Genomic DNA, 19,574 nt, shown 5'->3' with positions numbered 1-19,574 from the left:
CACTGGGTTTGTTTACATTTTTTAGTGGATTTCACCTGGGGTCACGATCCTCAAGCCAGTTACTAACCTCAGCACATCTGGTCACCCTAAAAAAATAATGAAAGCGTCGACGGAAAATTTGTTTTATTGAATTTTAGTGCAAAAATCGCCTTTTAAATTGATTAAAATACCTGCAAAACTTGAATTGAGCCACTGTGACGCGATTTTTATACGAAGCGACAAGAAAATCTTTGGAAAATGGCTCCAACTCCGCTAGAAGGTGCCGTTGTGAATTACACAGGTTTGTATTTTTGATTTTTTGAAGTGAAAAATTGTAAAAAAATATTTTTATCCCATTTTTAGGTCCCACAAACGGTCAGGATGGCAGTCGTCAAGGTTCGATCTCGCTTGGGGTCCTAATTGACTTTATTGTGCAACGCACATACCACGATTTGACAGTGTTGGCCGAGCTGCTGCCACGAAAAACCGATTTGGAACGCAAAATTGAGATTTACAACTTTTCGGCACGAACGCGGCAACTGTTCATTCGTCTCTTGGCGCTTGTAAAATGGGCCAATTCCGCTTCAAAAGTCGATAAATGCTCGCACATTATGAGTTTCTTGGATAAACAAAGCATGTTGTTCATCGAAACCGCTGACATGTTAGCCCGAATGGCTCGTGAGATCCTAGTTAACGCCCGTTTGCCCAATTTTCACATCCCCGCGGCGATTGAGGTGCTCACAACAGGCACTTATAACAAATTACCGGCATGCATCAAGGAAAAAATAGTTCCAGCAGACCCAATTACGGCATCAGAGGAGAAAGTGACGCTAAATCGCTTGGATCAGGTCATCCAACATCGTTTGGTGACGGGAAATCTCATTCCGCAGATGAGAAAATTCAAAGTTGAAAATGGAAGAGTGACTTTTACGGTCGATCATGAGTTCCGGGTGTCACTTACCGTCATGGGGGATGGTCCCAATATCCCCTGGCGCCTTTTGGACATTGATATTTTGGTGGAAGATCGTCAAACGGGCGACGGAAAGCCTTTGGTGCACGTCCTGCAAGTGAATTACATCCATCAACTGGTGCAAGCTCGATTAATTGACAATCAAAATGCCTTGACGGAAGTTTATAAGGTGTTGCATTACTTTTGTCAGTCGTTGCAGCTCGAAGTGATGTACACCCAAACGCTCCGGTTGTGTCGCGATCGCTTGGATGACCATATTCACGTCGACGACTATGTCCCGGGTAATAAAATCACCGTTTCCTATTGGCGCGAACTCAGTAACAGAGATCCACGTTCCGAAGTCGGGTATAAATTGACGGTTCAAGCGGATCCGATCGACGGAGCGAAACCTCTGGCTGTTTATCATGTCCCTTCAATTGGCGGCACGAAGGAAAGTGAAGTGGCAGATCGTGCAGTTCGTTCCGACATGCTCTCGATGGAACGTTTACTCGTGCATACGGTGTACATTCGAAGTTTGGCCCGCCTCAACGACTTAAAAGCCGAATTTCAGATGTTTATGAAGGACACGGAGTTTTTGCTGCAAGGAACTCCGGCGATTTTAACGATTCCCGTGCTGACCCCATGTTTAAGAGCCGAACAAGTGCATATTACGGTCGATACCCACTCGGGACGCCTCCATTGTCACGTGCCCAAACACATGGACTGCCCCTTTATGGCGGAAATGGAGACGGCATTGAATAACGACACCAGTAAATTACCTGCTTTGATCTCGGAACTGCGTTATTGGATCACGAAACGTCGTTGCGAGAAAACTTTGCAACATTTACCGGCAACGTTGCACGAAAAACTTCCCCTAATCTATGCGGCGGACAGTCCCTTGACAAAAATCGGCAAAAATAAGGCATATCTCGAACTGCATCGGCATCAAAATGTCATCCTAATTGTCGAGCTGCAAGAAAAAACGGAAAATCCCTCGGAAATGGACTACACTTTTTATCTCGTGTCGATTGTGCGATCCACGGGCAACGAAATTTCCGATAAACCAGCAAATACACCGGAAAATCCCGAAGCAGAGATGCCGAAAATGTTCATGAAAGTGATGACCTTGATCGAATTCGATACATTTGCAGCGACACATGGTCCTGGGACCTCTGTCGAAGTCACAAACAATCAAAAACGAAAGTCGTCGGCAATGGATTTCGGTCCGCCACCCAAACAGACGAAACGATATCCGGCATATTTCATTCCGGAGTTGGCGCATGTCGTGGCGATGTGTGATGAAAAGTTGCCCTTCGTGCAAATGGGACAGGAATTGTCAAATCGGGGTATTCCTCATTGCGGATTGCAAGTAGAAGCGAATGCCACGTCTTCGGTGATGAAAATTTTATCGTTGCCGCAACCGTTGGCGCCTGTTGTGACCGCAGGATCTGAAACGAAGACAATGCCGGTGCCCGTGATCGATAAAACTATCTGGGATTCCATTCGGAAACGGCTTTTATCGGTTTCGGTGAGGACCATTGTCAATAAAAATTATCCGACGCGATCGTGGATGTTTGAATTGATATTTTTCGGGTCGCCAATTCAAAGTACGTCGCATAAGGAGCAGGGGAAACGTCGATCTGTGGTGTTGCAACATGATATGAGTGCTGCGAATTCTGTCGGTGACACCGTCGATGCTTTCCTGAGTGACTGGGCACGCATCGTGTACCTCTATTCGCTCGTGTCGGACTTTAATGAGCTCTACAGCAGCGATAAATACAACTTGCGGAACATTGTGACGGTCAAATCGTACAATTACACGACCCTGTGCCTGGCTTACGGGCCAAATAAGGAGATAAAGTTGAATATTTGGTGGTGCACGCGAAGCAAGGAGTTCAAAACGATGTTCCACGGTGACAGTGCCGCCATTAATTCGCACAGTATTATGCGGGATCAGCTCCAGGCGCATCTCAATCACAATTATAACTTGGCTCAGCTGGTGCATACGTTGCACGAAACGTACCAACCGTTGACTTCCATCGCGAAATTGCAGATTTTGCCGCATCTTGGCATCACAGCGGTAAATCCCAAGATTGCGGTGTTGAGTTTTTGCATAATTGCGCAATCGCCGACGATGATTCGGATTTCGTACCAAGAAACGTACTGCTTGGAGATCCGTTTTCGTGGCAGTGGCTTGGTTTCTATTCGCGACGGGGCTTATTCGAGATTCGCTGGCAGTAATGTCGTTGGGGAGTGGTTGGTTATTGGCGGTTTGAAGGGTTTCCTCTCGAAATACGTCGACGAAAATGCGGTTTATCGACGTCGCAGTCAATCCGAAGACGATAATCCGCCGTCGCCGACGTTGGAAGAAGTGCAAGGCGGACCACATTCAGTCGGATCTTCTTTCCTCACATCGGGATTGCGAGGCCCACAAAGTCCCCGAGATCCAAATGTGAGATTTACTGCTCCAATGACGCCGCCATCCGGGTCGAATCCACACACGCCAGCCAGTCCAATGTCGCAACAACACGCAATGACCGGGCAACAACATCCGAATTTTAATTTGACGTCGCCTCCGTCGGCGCCACATTTGGCACATCCATCACCGGGTAATATTATGCCGGCGTCGCCTTTGAATCCGCAACCGAGTCCATTGGCGGCACATTCGCCCGGACCGAATACGTTGTCGTACATGCAGGGACACACAGATAGCCCGTTTGCGGCATTGTCACCAGCAGCATGGCCCGGATCTCCGGGAATGCCGAGACCATCGCCGCGGGCAGGACAAAGTCCGGATCATAGATCTCAGAGTGAGTTTTTTCTGTTTTGAATATTTTTTGAAAATAATTATTTTTAAGTTAAGTTTTATTTAAATTTATCATTTTTGGTAAATTTTGAAAATAAATTTAAAAAATTTCAATATTGAAAAATTTTTGTAAAAAAAATCTTAAAATTCTTTAAATAGATTCTTTTTTATTTATTTTTAATTTTCAATCAAATTTTAAAATATCAAGTCTCATTCAAGATGTTTAAAAAAAATAAATTTAGAATTTTTTTATAGGTTTTATTTATTTCAAAAATTTAAAAAAATTGTTAAAAATTTATTTAAATTGCTTAATTTTTTTTTTTAAATTAAAAACTAAAGGTTTCGTCTCAAATTTGGACAAAAAATGTTAAAAAATTGTCTAAAAAGTAGGATTTTTCTAAAAATCTAGAAAATCAAAATAAGTGTTCATAATTTTTTTTTTTTCAAAGATCTTTCATTTTTTGTGGATTTTTTTTTTTTTTTTTGAAATTTTGTTATTTAAAAAAAATATTTTGAAAAATTTTTTTATTCTAAAAAAATTTGTACTAAAATTAGTAATCGAATATGCATTTTTCTTTTTTGAAATTATTTTAATTTTATTTATTTATATATTTATAAAATTTATAAAATAATTTTTTTTTGTTTTGCGATAAAATTTTAAATTTAGTTTTAAATTCATTTTTAAAAATTTCAAGATTTTTTTTTTGATTTGCCCCATTAAATAATTTTTTTTTGTTTTAATAAAACAAAGCTTAATTTCAACTTGTTTTTACTGAACAATATTTTTTCCCCTAATTTCAGTAACAATTAGTACTCACATGTCTCGCGTGCTTCCATCGACCCGAACGTATGCCGGAAGTGTTCCAACTCTCCTCACGCACGAGGCGCTCGATCAACTTTGTCGCGCCAGTCCGCATCCCCAAAAGGAAATATCCAACATCGAAATGAGCCCCATCGAGAGATTCCTCGGTTGCGTTTACATGCGACGACAATTGCAACGTCTCATCAACAGCGAGGACTTTTTAACGCCGATCACGTCAAACGAACCCGGCAAAATCATGTTTAAGGCGGATTGTCTTCAGTGTCAAGTCTACTTGAATCCGAATCACATGCAATCGCTCCACATGAAAGTAACGCAAGTCCCGTCTCCCGATGGCAGTCAACGATTCCCATGGAGCCCCGATGACTTGCAAGTCTTGGAACAATTCTTCGATACTCGTGTTGCGGCACCTCCGTATCGCTACAACGAATTGAGCGGCTTTATGCGGATGTTTAGTGTGCCGCCGCATGTGCTAAAGGACTTTATTCAGATCATGCGGTGCGAGTTGATGCCCGAACTCACGCAAGGATGTCGTTGGAACGTTTCATTTTGCTTGCGAGTACCTCCAGCTGCGGCACCTATTGTTCCTATTGGCACGCCCGGCGTCATTATTCGGATCAAAATTCTGTTTTTCGTAAGTTTGAAAAAAATATTTTAAGAAAAAACCGGAAAAATAACAAAATTTTAATTTTTTCTGCAGTTACAACTCACTCGTGTTCCTTACATGCAAGGACAGGATTGGAAAAATACACCCACTCTCATTCTTCCGATGCTTTATGATGTGCAAACAAATCTGACGCAACTTGTGGAACGACGCGAAGGACCAATGTCGATGCCCATGCAAGCGGTCAGCATGAAATTACGCAGTTTTGCGACGGAATTCCAGCAACAACAAATGGCTGGACAAAATGAATGTTCGATTTTCCCCGCAATTCGGGACTTGATGATGAATTTGATGCCGCAAAATGATCAACCGCCTCCACAAAACCCGATGCAGAGTCCTGTAAGTATATTTTAAAGGTCAATGGGATGAATCGCACATTTGTTATTTGGAAAATTGAGTTGAAAATTACGAGGGATGAATATTTTTCTTTACAAAATTGAACATTTTTAACTCAAATTTAAAAAATGCATGAAAATATTGAATTTTTAACTGATTTTAACTAAAATTTTGATCTTCGTATTTTTTACCACTTTTCAATTTTCAAGCTTAAAAACCATCAAAAAGACATTGAAAGATGATTTTCGTAAATTTTGATCAATTTCAAGCTTAAAATCAGAAAAAGGACTGAAAATTTCAAATAAAAAATAAAGAAAAAATCTTTTTTCTTTTCAGTTTAAATTTTTTAGGGTGTTCCAAAAACGTATTTTGTTTCACGTTTCCTAACCCATCATTTTTATGAAAAATGACCATGGGGGAGAAATTTTTTATAGATTTTGAAATACTTTTTCTTATTAAAAAATCAAATCAATTTTGAGTTATTTTCTATGATATTGTTATTAAATTAGCTTTTTGACTTATTTTTTCTTTTCCAAAAATTATTTTGAAAAATTTTTCTAAAAAATAATTCAAGTTTTGCTAGCTTTTTTAGCGATATTTTAGTTGTTTTTTTTTTTAAATTTTGACATTTTACACTATTTAAGAGGTTATTCATGAACATTTCGATTAAAAAATCAAAAATTAATTTTTTTTACAAAAAATAACGATCAAAAAATTTGAAAATTATTTTTTAGAAAAATTTTTCAAAATAATTTTTGGAAAAGAAAAATTAAGTCAAACGCTATTTTTATTATAACAATATCAGAGAAAATAATTCAAAATTGAAGAAGTTTATTACTTTTTCATACTAAATAGTACTAAAAGTTTTATAAAATGTTTGTGAAAAAGTTTTTTTTGTGGAAAAGGTGTTTGTGAATTTCAAGTCATTTTATGGAAATTAACAAAATCAATATAAAATTTCTATATCCCCCTTCCCCAATGGATTTTTTTTTCAAATATGTAACGCGAAACAAAAAATGGTTTTGGAACACCCTAATTTTTACTTTAATAATTTAAAAAAAATAAATCAAAATAGATAAAAATCTCTAAAAATTCTTTTGAAAATATAACTAATTTTTAAAAAACAAAAAATTTTCATAAATTTTTTAACAAATTTTGAAATAAATTCATAGTTTGAGCTCAAAAATCAAATTGGAATAATTTTTTAGTTCAAAAGAAAACTGTAAATCACCTCTTCTGAATTTATCAAAACGGTTTTGTGCGATTTATCAAATTTACTCTTAACTTTGAATTTATTTTTTGAGCTAAAATTAATTTTTTTTCCAACTTTTTAGATGCAAGTGAATCCAATGGCACAACAAGTGATGGCCGCATCAAGCCCAAACCCGAATATCATGCACCAATCATCGCCCATGGCTGCGCCTCACACACCACAGGGACAACCGCACACGCCTGGGCAACAATAAATTTAGTTCTAAAGTATAAAATTAACTTAAAAATTAATAAAAATAAAAAATTTAAATATCTTATATAACACTAATATACTAATTTATAAGGCAACAAAAAATCAACTACCGAATTACCTGGCTGTGAATATTGAGAAAGTGGGTGACATACAGCCCAATTGAGACCAAGACAAGAAATTTCGTTCAATGAACAACATTCAGTGTGGTACAACAGTGTCAGACTTTTTAATGAAATGTCGAAACAATATAAAACATACTGTGAAAAGGAACTCTGAATTACGTGAAGCTCTGAATTACGTGAAAAGTGCAATAAATGTGAGAGTTTGAAAGTATACCTGCCCGAATCATCGCAAGATGGACCTAACATCAACAACAACAACAACAATCTTAGTTTGCTATTTTTTATTGCATAGTCATATATTTTTATTATAAAGTCTTTTACACGTAAAATGGTATAAACACCAACAAACTTACAAACTAAGCTCTACAAAGTAATAATTACAAAGTGACTAATATTGGCTTCGGTAAATTATTTTGTTTTGTTCGTGTAGAAACTCTAAGATCTAGTAAATGGTATCAGTCATCACACACGTCACATTCACGCCAGCAATCATTCCGCGTGTCACGGTTAAGTAAGAAATTCTATCTGTCATGGCTCTCCGAGGGGAACAAATCGTCATAGGATGGCGGCAAGTCCTGTTTTTCCGGTGCCGAAGGTCGAATCATGGGACCGCCGTTCAAATTGCGACTAGAATCGGGTGTTTCCAAGTCGATGTCGGTCGGTGCTCGATTGTTGGCTCGCGCTCTCTGACGCACATTTTGAGCGTCGCGACGTCTTACATCCGACGAGCAATCTTTGCACTTGAAGCAGAACCAAAGACACGTTCCGAAAATGACCATTGTGAAAACTAACGAAGTAATGGCTGACACAAAAATTGTCGATGGTTGAAGCAACGGCTCTATTTCGGGCTCTACGCATCCACCTTCATCGAGACAATTTTGGGGGCAATTTACGATGTTGTCGCGCCAAAAATGCTCGGAAATGCAGTACTCTTCGTGAGTTAAGTCTTCCTCTGATTCGGATTTCGAGTTGTCATCATTATCGAGATCGATTAAATGTGACGGGTCCTTCGTTGGTGGAAGGAAGCAGCTTCGTCGTTCTCTTGTGCAACCTAAAAAATTCAATTTTTTGTTAAAAATATTTCAAAATTTTTAAAATTTTTCAAATTTCTTACTTGAAAATCCCGTAAAAACAATTGAAAAGTCCAAATCTTCCTCATGTTGCTTCAAGGGCGTTTCCGTGTCGATGTTAATTTCGACTTTGACCTTTGCCGTGCCATCTATAAGGGCAATCGGTGCCTCATTACGCCCAACGTTGCCGCAAATTTTCTCGGATTTGGTTTTGTTGCCGAATTCCACGCGAATATAATCGCGACACTCGTTAAAATTCTTCTTTCGGAAGTTGAGACGACGGATGACGATAAAAAGTCCCTTGTTCTTCTTGCTGGCGTCAATTTTGAAGACACAATTTAGTTGGAAGCTCCGATGGAAGCTTTTTGGTCCCAGTTTTTGTTCCACAACGACGGCGGAATCTTTCCCATTTTCCAGTTTTAGCTTTTTGGACGGATCCAAAAATTCCTTCAAAGGCTTGAACGGTATGCTGGACATTAGATCTGCATTTGGACAAATGTCTCTGTCGTAAATTTTTACTGAAAAACAAGAAAACAGCAAAAATTAATGAAAGTGAATGGGAAAAATAATAATATTGATGATTCATCGATGGTAAAAGGTGCTAAGAACTTACGAAATCGATACGACTCCACACCAGAACTCACTTGCTCCAGGCAGAAGAATATCAGGAAAATCTTGAGGTTCATTTTGGGGCACGTGAGCCGTAATTAAAAAATACAGTTTGTGGTGTTAAGATACTTTGTGCAAGGCTTTTTGGTGCGTAAATATTTTGAAAAATTGTCCTTTGTTTTGTTTTGTGCTTGAATGATAAAAGTAGGCCGACCAGACGTCCCCGATCTCCGGGGACAGTCCCCGATTTCTAAGAGCTGTATATTTTTGTATTTTTTTTGTTTTTCAAATGACTAACTTTTCTAATTTTTGAAAAAAAATTAAAATTTTTTGAATTTTTTAAAAATTGTTTTAAACATTAAATTTAAGAGTTGACAATTTTCAAATTCAAAAAAAAAGTTTTCAATTTTCGGTAATTTTTTTTTATCAATTTATGACTAAAAAACTTTTAAAAAAATTCAAAGTTAAAGTTACGATCAGTTCAAAAAATAATAATTTTTTAATATTAAAAATTTTTAGTCTTATGTAAAAAATAGAATTCCTCTTGATTTTTTAAACTTATAAACAAAAGTGTAAAAAATTTGAAAAAAATCAATTAAAAATGTTACTCGATATCCTTTGTATTGCTTTAATTTTACTGTTTTTGAATATATAAAACATTTCAATTTCACTATTTTATCATTTTTGATAAAAATTACTGAAGTAAATTTTGATAACATTTCAAATCCCTAACGTTTTAAAACTTAATTCATTAAATTTGCTTTTGACCTTAGGTAGAGAAGCCTACTAAAAGTAGGGCGTCCCCGATTGAACTGGAAACAATCTGGTCGGCCTATCAATGCGAATGTCCAACTTGCATGATAAACTTGCACGGAAGACTTGGATCGAAATACAATTCAGGAAAGTGAAAACCGTTACAAATTTTTTATCTCGTTTTTTTTATGAGACTAACAAAATTAAACTGAAAATTCGTAATTTTAGTCCTCGCATGATGTCAAAATAGCAATGAGTAGAACGCAATGACAATGCTTGGTGAACACACCTTATGTCAACTAATTCATTTTAAATCTGAGAGCTCACAGAAAGGTTGCTAAAGCTACAAATAGCAAAAAAAAATGGAAAAAAACCTTTGACGCCACAAAAAAGACTGTAAAAAGCCGGTAAAATCACCTTCTGAAGCAGTCGCTCTCATTTCGGACGCGTCAAAACTCAAAACAAAAATTCTCCAAATCAGAAGTCGCTCCCGCTCCAGCGATGATACGAACCAAATCATTTGACAAATTTTCAAAGCCTGAAGTCGCTCTTGCCTCGGTGATGATTCAAGGAAAATTAAATAAAAAAGCTCTTGCAACTTCAGTGACACGAAGCAACAGTTGTTCGCAAGTTCCTAATGTGTGAATCGTTCTTGGAAAAGTAGTGTAGCGACAGCTATTCTAACCCTCATATTTAGAAAAGCGGTCCTACAATGCCAATGAAGTGTAATGACAACTGTACAAAAGAACTCGCTCTTTAATATCAATCGACGCGAATGAATGTGACAACTCTCAGAGATCCTCAATACTTTCGGCAATATAGGAAAACCGCACTGAATGAGGAGAAACTCACTCCAGCTCTGAAATCATTGAAAAACCAGCATTCAAACTTTGATTTTGAAAACAATGATTTCTGCCGGAAGGTATTAAAAGAGATGAAAATAAAAAAAGCTCTTGATGAGCAAAAGAAAACTGCTCTAAAGAAAAAGTCGGTCCAAGAGGCCGTTTTCTTTGAGGAAAAAAATGAAAATCAAGAAATTAAACAAAAAATAATACCTCTGCTTTCAAAATCTATGGTGATAAACGTAAATAAGGTTACTTAAAAAAAAAATGCAAAGCTCGTAACATTAAATTTTGAAATAGGTTCTGAAGAGCACAAACTTATTGATGCTTTGCGTAAAAAGATGTTTGGCAATGCTGATTCTCCAAATCGTTTAGCTGAACAATCAGAAGAAAGTCTCATCGATGAGAAATGATGCTGACTTCGTCGTGTGCGGAAAAAAGAATCGTGTGTATGAACCAACAGATTCTGATGAATTTTATGATTCTGATGAATCTGATAAATGTGAGAAACCAAATTAAACTTTGCAACAGACTTTTGAATTATAAAATTATTTTTTCTGATTCAGAAAAAGAAATTAATATTGAATTATTAAAAAATTAAAAAGCATTATAGAATAAAATCGAAGCATCATTTACTTGTTTAAACTTCTTTAATCATTTAATTCTGTTAAAAACCGTTTAAATTGATTTAATTTAGAATTTTTTTTCATCTTCAAATATAATTTTTGGGATGAGTTTTTTTTCTACCAAAAAAAAATAAAAAAAATTCTTAAATTCAGTCAAAGAAAATAAAAAAAAATTCGTCATCTTCTAATCTCTTTTTCATGTTCATCTAAGTAACACTTATCTTCTCATTAATCGAAACCGTATCACATTCTCATCTTACGAACCTCATTGCACTGCATTCATATTAAATAACGCACATTCAAATGATATTTGAGAAAGGAAATTGGCGTGTCGTTCCAGCAGCAACATTTTTCGCATAAACGATATAAAGTAACGCGAATGAAATGCAACATGCCTCTGAGAGAGTGAAAGAATAGACAAAAAAACTGCTATGTGACTTATTACCGAATAATCTCGTGTGTGTGTGTGTCGGCAACATGCATGTTTACAACTTTTTTTTTTGAATAGCCAACTTACCTACATTCACATGCAAGCCGGTTATTTCAATCGTTTGTTTCGCGCAGATAATGTGTGTCAATGCACTTACAATTAGTTTTTTGCGCACACTCTCACTCTCGAGACTCCTATTACGTGTCATGTTAGAGGGTGTGTGATTTTTTTTCGAAAGAAATTGTCTCTTTCGTTTGAAATCGATGAAAAAAAATTGGATCCAAGGCAAAGAAAAATTTGTTTCGTGAGACTGATTTTTTTTTTGCTTTTGTTGCAAGGTCTCGACAGCGACATCCCATATTTATTCAAATTGTATCTGATTTTTTTTTTTGCGTGGAGACAACAATTGATGATCGAACATGCGCGCGATCCTCAGTATGATTGAATTCCTCCATTCAATCGTTTATTAATAGCTATTGAACACAATGGGATTTTAAACGATATAAAAAAACCACAACCTGCAACAAAAAAAAAGCTATAAAACATTATTTATTATTTCTATTGATTCATGGAGCCATATTGCAACAATGATAATTACACTTGTAAGCGTGAGCTCAGTTAAGAGATCTTCATTGTTTATGTACTTACAAAAAAGCTGCACTGTGAAAAATTGACTTTTTTGACTTCTGAGCTTCGATTTGATAAAATTTCACTTAATTAATTTCGAAAAATTTTTGAAAAAAAGAAAAAAATAAGTTTTCAGTGTCTCCCAGGAAGTTTTCTCCTCAGTGTTCAATCACATGACTTCTTTCAGTATTCAAAAAGTTATGTTAAAATTACTTGTTAATGATTTGGAATATTTGCTTCTTCGATTATTTATATTTTAAAATGTTAAACATTCGTAGTTAAGAATTCTAACGTGAAATATCACGACGCGCCGCCGTGCGATTAGTTAATATTTTAATCATCTTTAGAACAAATCAGGAAATCCTGGAACGCTACGATGGTAAATATTCCGAGAGAAAAAAATTCCACGAACAAAAGAAGGTTAAAAAATAATTTTTAAAAAATTAATCCAGATCAAGAGAAACCTGTCGTGTCGTGCAAAAAAAATAAATAAATAATTTTCACTGATTTCGATCAATTTTAAATGCAAATCTCATTGCCGCAAAAAAAGTGCAAGTTGAAAAAAAAACGAAAATGAAATTAACGACAATTTAGCATCTTTTATTCTTCTTTGCGTAATTCATTTATCGGAGTTACATCAATGAGACATGCAACGAAAAAAAAAAGAAGTTTACCTTCCATCACAACTTGGATGATTTATTTACATAAAAAATCGAAACTTTCTCCAGATGTAATTCTGGCTCATTATTTTTTGTTGTGTTATTATAAAATGTCCATAAAATGTATTTTTTGTGATGTATCTACAGAAGTGGATTTTATTTAGGAAAAAAAAGTGAAAGATTATGCAGCTATTTAGCTTAATTCTGCTTTATTATTGTTGCTGTAACAATAGAGAGGCAACTTTTTAAAAACCTTCCTGGATTGCATTTCATTTTATTGTATGCAATGAAAAATCTGTATAATTGGCACAAAGACAGTGTGCTAGTGGGTTTGATGGTAAAAGGACCCCTTTTGGAATTTTATGTTATTTTTATTTTATATTTTTTTTTATTTTAATAAGTTTCACTACTGAGTTGATAACTATTTATTTTTTTTTAATTTTTTATCAAAATAATTAATTAAATTAATTTATCTATTTTTATTTATTTAATTTTTTTTAATTTAAATTTTTTTTTTAAATATTTTTTTGAAAATAAAAAAAAAATAATAAAACAAAAAAAAATATTAAACTAATTTTAAATTTGAAATAAATAAAATATTTTTGAAAAATTAAAAAAAAATTATTCAAACTAAGTAAAAATCTTTTAATTAAAATAACAATAATTTTTAAAAGGATTAGGAATTTAACTTTAAATCTTAAAAAAAATATTTTTTTAAATTCATAGTTTTAATTGATTTATTCTACTACTGACTCAGGAAAAAATTAATAGATTTTATTAAAATTAATCCTAGTTTTACTAAAGTTGCAACTTTATAGTTTTTTACTTTGTAAAAATAAACTTTAATTTTATTCGAATTTCATCAAAATCTTTAAAATATTTTTTCAAATCAAAAAATTCCAAAAGGGTCATGATAAAAATCCATTTATCAACACCGTCATAATATTATGCAAGGAATATTCAAATTTTTCCTATAATACCAACCGATTTTTTTTTGCTGCATAAATGTCTGCCTTTGCAATAGAACACGAACATGATACGTTATAAAATGATTGTACGTGATAAAAATTTAAAAATTTTCTCTTCGACATGCACTGTCCATGTCGACCGTAAACGACAGCAACGAAAGCACAATCTAAAAGGTTGGCTCACTTATTAGTGCAGACAAATGTCTAAATAATGGTTAAAAACATATTTAACTCAAAATACACATAAACTTGTTTGGACATTACTTTCGGACCACGGAATGATATACAACACAAAATATAAGTAAAAAGCCCAAGCCCGAACATATATCATGCTAATGTTACAAATTTTCGTGTGTAATGATTTGCTTGCTGAAAGTTTATCTCTCTAATTTAATTTAATTTGAAAATTCACTCAAAAAGCAGTTGAGAAATAATGATAAATGCGAATTTGCCGCCAAATTGCAACATTTTATCCGAAAAATTACCAGACACCTCCATCCGCGAATACCTTTCATGTTAACTGACAACGCAGATATTATATCACCTCCGCGAAAAAAAAAATCATCATTGACATCAAAAAATACATAAATTGTTTTGACGGTTGACAAAATTGCAGTTTTCAAGCAACATGCGCATAACTAATATACAAGCATAGAAAAAAAAATAAAAATTACTTTGACTCGAATGAAAACAATGTCAAAGTCTCCAGTTTTTTTCTCACCATTTAACAATAACGTAGTGGTTGTCGTTGTTGTTGTAAATATTTTGCGGTTGCAGAGAAAAAACTGCAACGTTGAACTTAAAAAGGTAACGAATTTTGACATCATCGCTCTGTGTGAGTTTGCAGAAAAAAAATATTTGAAAATACTTTCGATTTGAATTTTTTTTTTCAAATGATCTTGAACTTATGAAAAAATTAAGTAATGAATTGGCAACATTGTTGAACTAGAAGAATCTAATAAAAAAACAATAAGATTTTAATTTTATGAAGATGGATGTTCCGACAGATTTTTTCATGTGAGACGGTCATTTGACGGAGATCAGATTTTAAATTTTAATTGATGGCACAAGAATATCATCATGGACTCATTTTTTTTGTTAATTTATCGACATAGATTCACACACTTTTCACACTTCAGTTCGTAAGAAAGCCTTACACTTTTGATTTTTGACGAGAGCGTATTTCATTTTTGAGCATGAAATTTTAGATGAAAAATGACAAAAATGTCATTGATTGAAGCGGGGCAACGGCCAATTGGCATTTTGTTTAAACGTCAATTTTGTTTTCATTTTTGACTTTTTGTTGAGCAATGAATAAAGGATTCGACCTGCCGTATTTGTCTTGTCTATTGCGTAAGTTACGTGCTGCTGAAGTGTTAATCTTTTGTCGAACAAAACCCCGAGATATTTCACAGGCTCGTTTGACCATGCGACACTCGATCCGTTGACACGCAAAGGACGTCGGGGGATTTCACGTGTGCGACGGTGTCTTCTCGATGTTTAATGTCACTTTCCAGTGTCGTAGATACGAGATTTGTGTCTGCATTGCGTCCCTATATCGGCTCTTAGCGGCGACGAAACAAAAAGTGCGGTATCGTCAGCGTATAACGCACGATTGCAGGGGCTTATGTCGGGTTGATCTGCTGTAAAAATGTTATCCAGCATTGGCAATAACACGCTGTCTTGCGCCGTGCCGAAGGGAATCGCAAAATTAGGAGAAAATTTGTCACAAATCGCCACTTGAAACGAGCGGTCTTTCAGGAAGGAGTTTACGATTTTGACCAAGTATGGCGGAAAAATCAAATTTAATCATCTTGTAAACGAGAATGTAAGTTATAAACTATGTTCAAAATATGTATTCTATCGATATGCCATCGTGTTTTCCTTTTTTCGTGTATTCATCGTTCGATGTTCGACCATTCTTTAAATATTTGGTTTTCCTTCAGTTCAGACCTATCAGTTTATAAAGTGATACATCAGTAAATAGGAATTCATTCTTAATTATTCATTGGCCATATCTAAAATCAGTTCAAAATACAAAATCTCATATTATGGAACATCCCCATGATTTTGTTAGATTTTATGTCTAGCATGATTGCCTGCAATAGTTGAAAAAAAAAATTGAAAAAAAATTCATTTTTTAAATCAGCGATATCTAAATTAATCATTCTATTTTTTTCGCGGAAATACAAAAGCTTTTTTTTCATAATATTGGAACATCTCCATGATTTTGTTAGATTTTATGTCTGTATGAAGATGATTCTTAAATCCTTCATTAAAATTCTCCGATAATTCTTTAGTTTTTTTTTTTGCAATACTTCATGTGCCTGCAAAAGTTGAAAAAAAATGTGAAAAAAATCTCATTTTTTGAATCAGTTCCTATAGAAAAAGAATAAAAAAAAATTTAATTACCACTTGTTATTCCTTTAAGTTCTAAATTGAATTGAATTACTCTTGATCCATGTCTCTTATTCATTTTTTCTATGTTCTTTTGCGGACAGACTCCTTTAAACCAATTCCAAAACCTATTTTTTTCTCACGCAACACTTGTGACAATTACAATTACAGAGATAATCACACATCGGCATAGAGTTATTAATGAAACAATAATGAGCTGAAAACTGGATTATAACATAAGTAAACAAATAAAAAAAATACTTAAAATTAAAAACAACTGACAAGGTCAAATTTATCACTTACATTTATGGACAGACGCGCAATACGAGTTGTTTTCATCAATTAAAGCATCGCCAACAGTTCCATGTGAAGAGAAAAAAAAATCATGTTGATCTATTTGGATAATTGTTGATCAAGCATTTGATTATGTCAGGCATCAATTTTGTATTTATTTTATGGAGTGTTGCTCCACACACGTTTAATTGTATTTTTTATTTTCTGAATGGTGAGTTAATGAAGTGTGATTTTGGGATAACATTGTGTGAAATATCAGATTTGCGTTGAAGAAACTGTGAGCCATTCAAGAAGAAATTCGATGACAACTTGTGCGGCCAACGAAGCATCAATTTGACTCAAGATCAACGACATTCTACGTTCTCTTTGTTCCGTATCATCGTGCAAAAGGGACCAATAAAAGGTATCATGCAACCTTCGTTTGTGATATGAACAACAACATTTTTCTCGTCGCATTCTTGTGCAATTTTGCGTGCACTAGACTTTTTGAAAGCCATCACGGTAATTGCATCAAATTAAAGCAGCAGATTTCGTGGTGAATCCTCCTTTCACTGATGATGATGATCCGATTGGAGAACGCAAGAGGAAACAAGTGGAGGAAGTCGTTTCGTGTCTTGAACTTTTTGAACAAACAAATGTTTATAAATAACTCGGCAAAATAAGTGCAAAGTAACGTTCAAGGTAGAACAAGTACGTTCAACTTTTCTCTTTGTATTTCACGATGTTCGTTCTGCTTTTAATCTCTTCCATGGTGGATGATCTGAAAGATGGGAATTTAATGAGGATTGTTATTAAAAATTTGCTACGACGCAAAATACCTGTAAAAGGTTCTTAAGTAACTCAAGAATCTCTCATGACCAAGAAAAAAAATACTTGAACCCAATTATGCGGGTAAAAGCAATAACAACAACAACATTGATCATCTGATTACTCCGCACTTGAATCGAGTGTCGATAAAACCAGATTCGATAAAAATGGAAGAACAAATATGCATAAAATTAATCAGTTGAATGTCCCAGTGTCACCTTGAATGTTGCTTTAATTTGTTAACATATCAACTTATGATAGCCCATGAAAAGAGAATATTAAAAGAATAACATCCAATATTTTGTAGTATCTTAACTGTTTCCTGCTTATTTATGGGGAAGCAATATTTACAAGCAAAATTTTTATTTATTACTTTAAGAAGGGTTACGGATTATTCTTTTTAAGCTTATTGATAGCGTGATAAAAAGTAATTGAAGTCGATGGTTGCTTGGAGGCCGGTCATGACGTTTTTTAATGATGCCACTTTATCGTAAATACTGCAGTGAAGAAAGTGGGAAAGTCTTAACAGAACAAAGTCATATGAGTCCTTTTTCGATTTTAAAAATTTAATTTCAATTAATTGATAATTTATATGAAATGAGCTCAAAATTATTTTAAAAAGTAATGTTTATAAAAATTTTCAAAAGAATTGAAATATATTAATTAAACTTCATACTAAAATTTATTAACTTTAAATTAATTTAATTTTATTAATAACATTTTCTAAAATTAAAATATTTTTTGAGAATAAATTTGAATTTTGATAATAAATTTTTTAAATATAAAAAAAATATTAAAGTAAAAAAATAGAAATTTTTTAAATTTAAATAAAATTGTTTTTAAAGAAGTAAAAAAAAAACAATTTTTTTTAAAATTATACAAAAAATTTGAAATTTTAAATTAGAATTTCAGACTTGACAGACGACGAACAGCTTAAAACTTTTTTCATATTTAAATGCATTTTAAAATCAATTTTTACGTTTTTCAATGATCAATAATAAATAAAATAAACACTCCAAAAAATAAAATAATTTACAGAAAAACGTGACGCTTATAATAATTGTTATCACATCGTACGTCAATAATTTGGCAATCGGGCAGCGAACACAATTTTACACCGATTTCAAAAGTGGTCACAAACAGAATGAGGTGAATTTTAACCTAAATTTTTGCATAAATTTAATTTATTGTTTAAATAATTTTTTATACTTACTTTTTTTTAACAAAAGATTGATTACTCATTCCGCTATTACATCGATGCACCGAGCTCTGGCGTCGTCATGGATCACTGGGAAGATCGCAAGGGAGATTCTGTGCAAGGCAGATACAGTCTCGTTGAACCAGAAGGAAGTGTTCGCACGGTGTACTACACTGTCGACAAGGGAAGTGGCTTCAAAGCTGCCATCAAGTTACGAATGCCAGGTGAATCTCGTCGCGTTTCATTGTTTACTTTATCTAAAATATACAAAAATTGTAGGAAGCACACAATTTCAAAGTTTCGGTCGACTTAATTCCGAGCTATCGTCACCATCGCCACCCGTGAAGCCATACCGACATGCGGAACCAATTGCATTTGTGCTAAGCCGAAAATGAGGCAACCGAAAAAAAATTGTATCATCGTTGGAGAGGACAAAAATCGCGCGCTCAAGGTGACATTCTTGAACTTTATTCCGAACATTACGCAAAAAGAATTAAAATAAAAATAATCAACGTTAATTATATTTACGCCTACGTTGAGTAAATTTTTCGTCTCTCATAATAACTCGCCGAGACAAAGCATTTTTTTTATTAATCTACTAGTTTATTCCTCGTATCGTGAGACAGGGATTCTTTCCGAACGAACGTGTGTCATTAAAAAAAAAAATAAAAACAACTATATTATTATGCTCTAAATAAATCGAAGACATCGCTCGTTCTCCTTGAAGCGAGATTTTCATTGTTGCGTTTTGAATAAATTAACTTTTGCGTCTACTACTGGGAGCAGCATTTTATTCTTATGTGCCGTTCAATCATCCAGTCTACTGTGATCTAAGCCAAATGTTGTCTGACATCACAATAACAGCAACAACAACATCTTTGATTGAATCGGATAAAATTACAATATTTTAATGAATAAATAAATTAAAAATTATTATTATTTATCTCGGGCATGTGAATTTTGCATGTCGAAAGACAACGGCGTACGTACGAGCAAGTGTTTTTGTTTGTTTGTTACTGATATGCCATAATTTTATTTATTTCCTTTAAATTTTTGCATATTTTTGTATACAAAGTGGCACGCATGAACAAAGAATGTCAATACGATTTGCATTTGAATATTAAATTCATCGGTATCAGATTGTTGTTAGGGG

The 19,574-nt window shown here is 34.2% G+C and overlaps 3 protein-coding genes across 3 annotated transcripts; 2 read left to right on the top strand and 1 right to left on the bottom strand.

The window, feature by feature from the left end:
- Positions 1-93: 93 nt before the first annotated feature.
- Positions 94-7,040, top strand: LOC134830432 (mediator of RNA polymerase II transcription subunit 14). The gene is made up of 5 exons (XM_063843918.1): positions 94-280; positions 343-3,738; positions 4,536-5,188; positions 5,255-5,557; positions 6,889-7,040. Exons 1-5 carry the CDS (start codon positions 238-240, stop codon positions 7,018-7,020), a joined length of 4,527 nt encoding a protein of 1,508 aa, XP_063699988.1. The 5' UTR covers positions 94-237; the 3' UTR covers positions 7,021-7,040.
- A 353-nt stretch (positions 7,041-7,393) lies between these two features.
- Positions 7,394-9,024, bottom strand: LOC134829875 (uncharacterized). The gene is made up of 3 exons (XM_063843164.1): positions 8,825-9,024; positions 8,256-8,729; positions 7,394-8,192 (listed from the first exon to the last, which is right to left on the bottom strand). The coding sequence occupies exons 1-3, from the start codon at positions 8,895-8,897 to the stop codon at positions 7,663-7,665; spliced, it is 1,077 nt and encodes a 358-aa protein (XP_063699234.1). The 5' UTR covers positions 8,898-9,024; the 3' UTR covers positions 7,394-7,662.
- A 3,340-nt stretch (positions 9,025-12,364) lies between these two features.
- LOC134832062 (cuticle protein 19.8-like) lies at positions 12,365-18,943 on the top strand. Its single transcript, XM_063845950.1, has 4 exons — positions 12,365-12,477; positions 18,262-18,372; positions 18,453-18,645; positions 18,701-18,943. The coding sequence occupies exons 1-4, from the start codon at positions 12,475-12,477 to the stop codon at positions 18,814-18,816; spliced, it is 423 nt and encodes a 140-aa protein (XP_063702020.1). The 5' UTR covers positions 12,365-12,474; the 3' UTR covers positions 18,817-18,943.
- Positions 18,944-19,574: the final 631 nt, after the last annotated feature.

Source organism: Culicoides brevitarsis, chromosome 2, assembly GCF_036172545.1.
Source record: "Culicoides brevitarsis isolate CSIRO-B50_1 chromosome 2, AGI_CSIRO_Cbre_v1, whole genome shotgun sequence".
Lineage (NCBI taxonomy): Eukaryota > Metazoa > Arthropoda > Insecta > Diptera > Ceratopogonidae > Culicoides > Culicoides brevitarsis.
The sequence above is the reverse complement of the archived record's forward strand: the minus strand, read 5'-3'. Positions and strand labels throughout refer to the sequence as shown.

Excerpts from the sequence above, each read along its gene's own strand:
- LOC134830432 (XM_063843918.1), top strand. The coding sequence starts at position 238 with ATGGCTCCAACTCCGCTAGAAGGTGCCGTTGTGAATTACACAG. Across the intron at positions 281-342 it reads TGCCGTTGTGAATTACACAG|GTCCCACAAACGGTCAGGAT; the intron begins GTTTGTATTTTT and ends TCCCATTTTTAG. Across the intron at positions 5,558-6,888 it reads AAAACCCGATGCAGAGTCCT|ATGCAAGTGAATCCAATGGC; the intron begins GTAAGTATATTT and ends CCAACTTTTTAG.
- LOC134829875 (XM_063843164.1), bottom strand. The coding sequence starts at position 8,897 with ATGAACCTCAAGATTTTCCTGATATTCTTCTGCCTGGAGCAAGTGAGT. Across the intron at positions 8,730-8,824 it reads TGTGGAGTCGTATCGATTTC|TAAAAATTTACGACAGAGAC; the intron begins GTAAGTTCTTAG and ends CTTGTTTTTCAG. Across the intron at positions 8,193-8,255 it reads TGTTTTTACGGGATTTTCAA|GTTGCACAAGAGAACGACGA; the intron begins GTAAGAAATTTG and ends TGAATTTTTTAG.
- LOC134832062 (XM_063845950.1), top strand. Across the intron at positions 18,373-18,452 it reads GTGGTCACAAACAGAATGAG|ATTGATTACTCATTCCGCTA; the intron begins GTGAATTTTAAC and ends TTTTAACAAAAG. Across the intron at positions 18,646-18,700 it reads CATCAAGTTACGAATGCCAG|GAAGCACACAATTTCAAAGT; the intron begins GTGAATCTCGTC and ends CAAAAATTGTAG.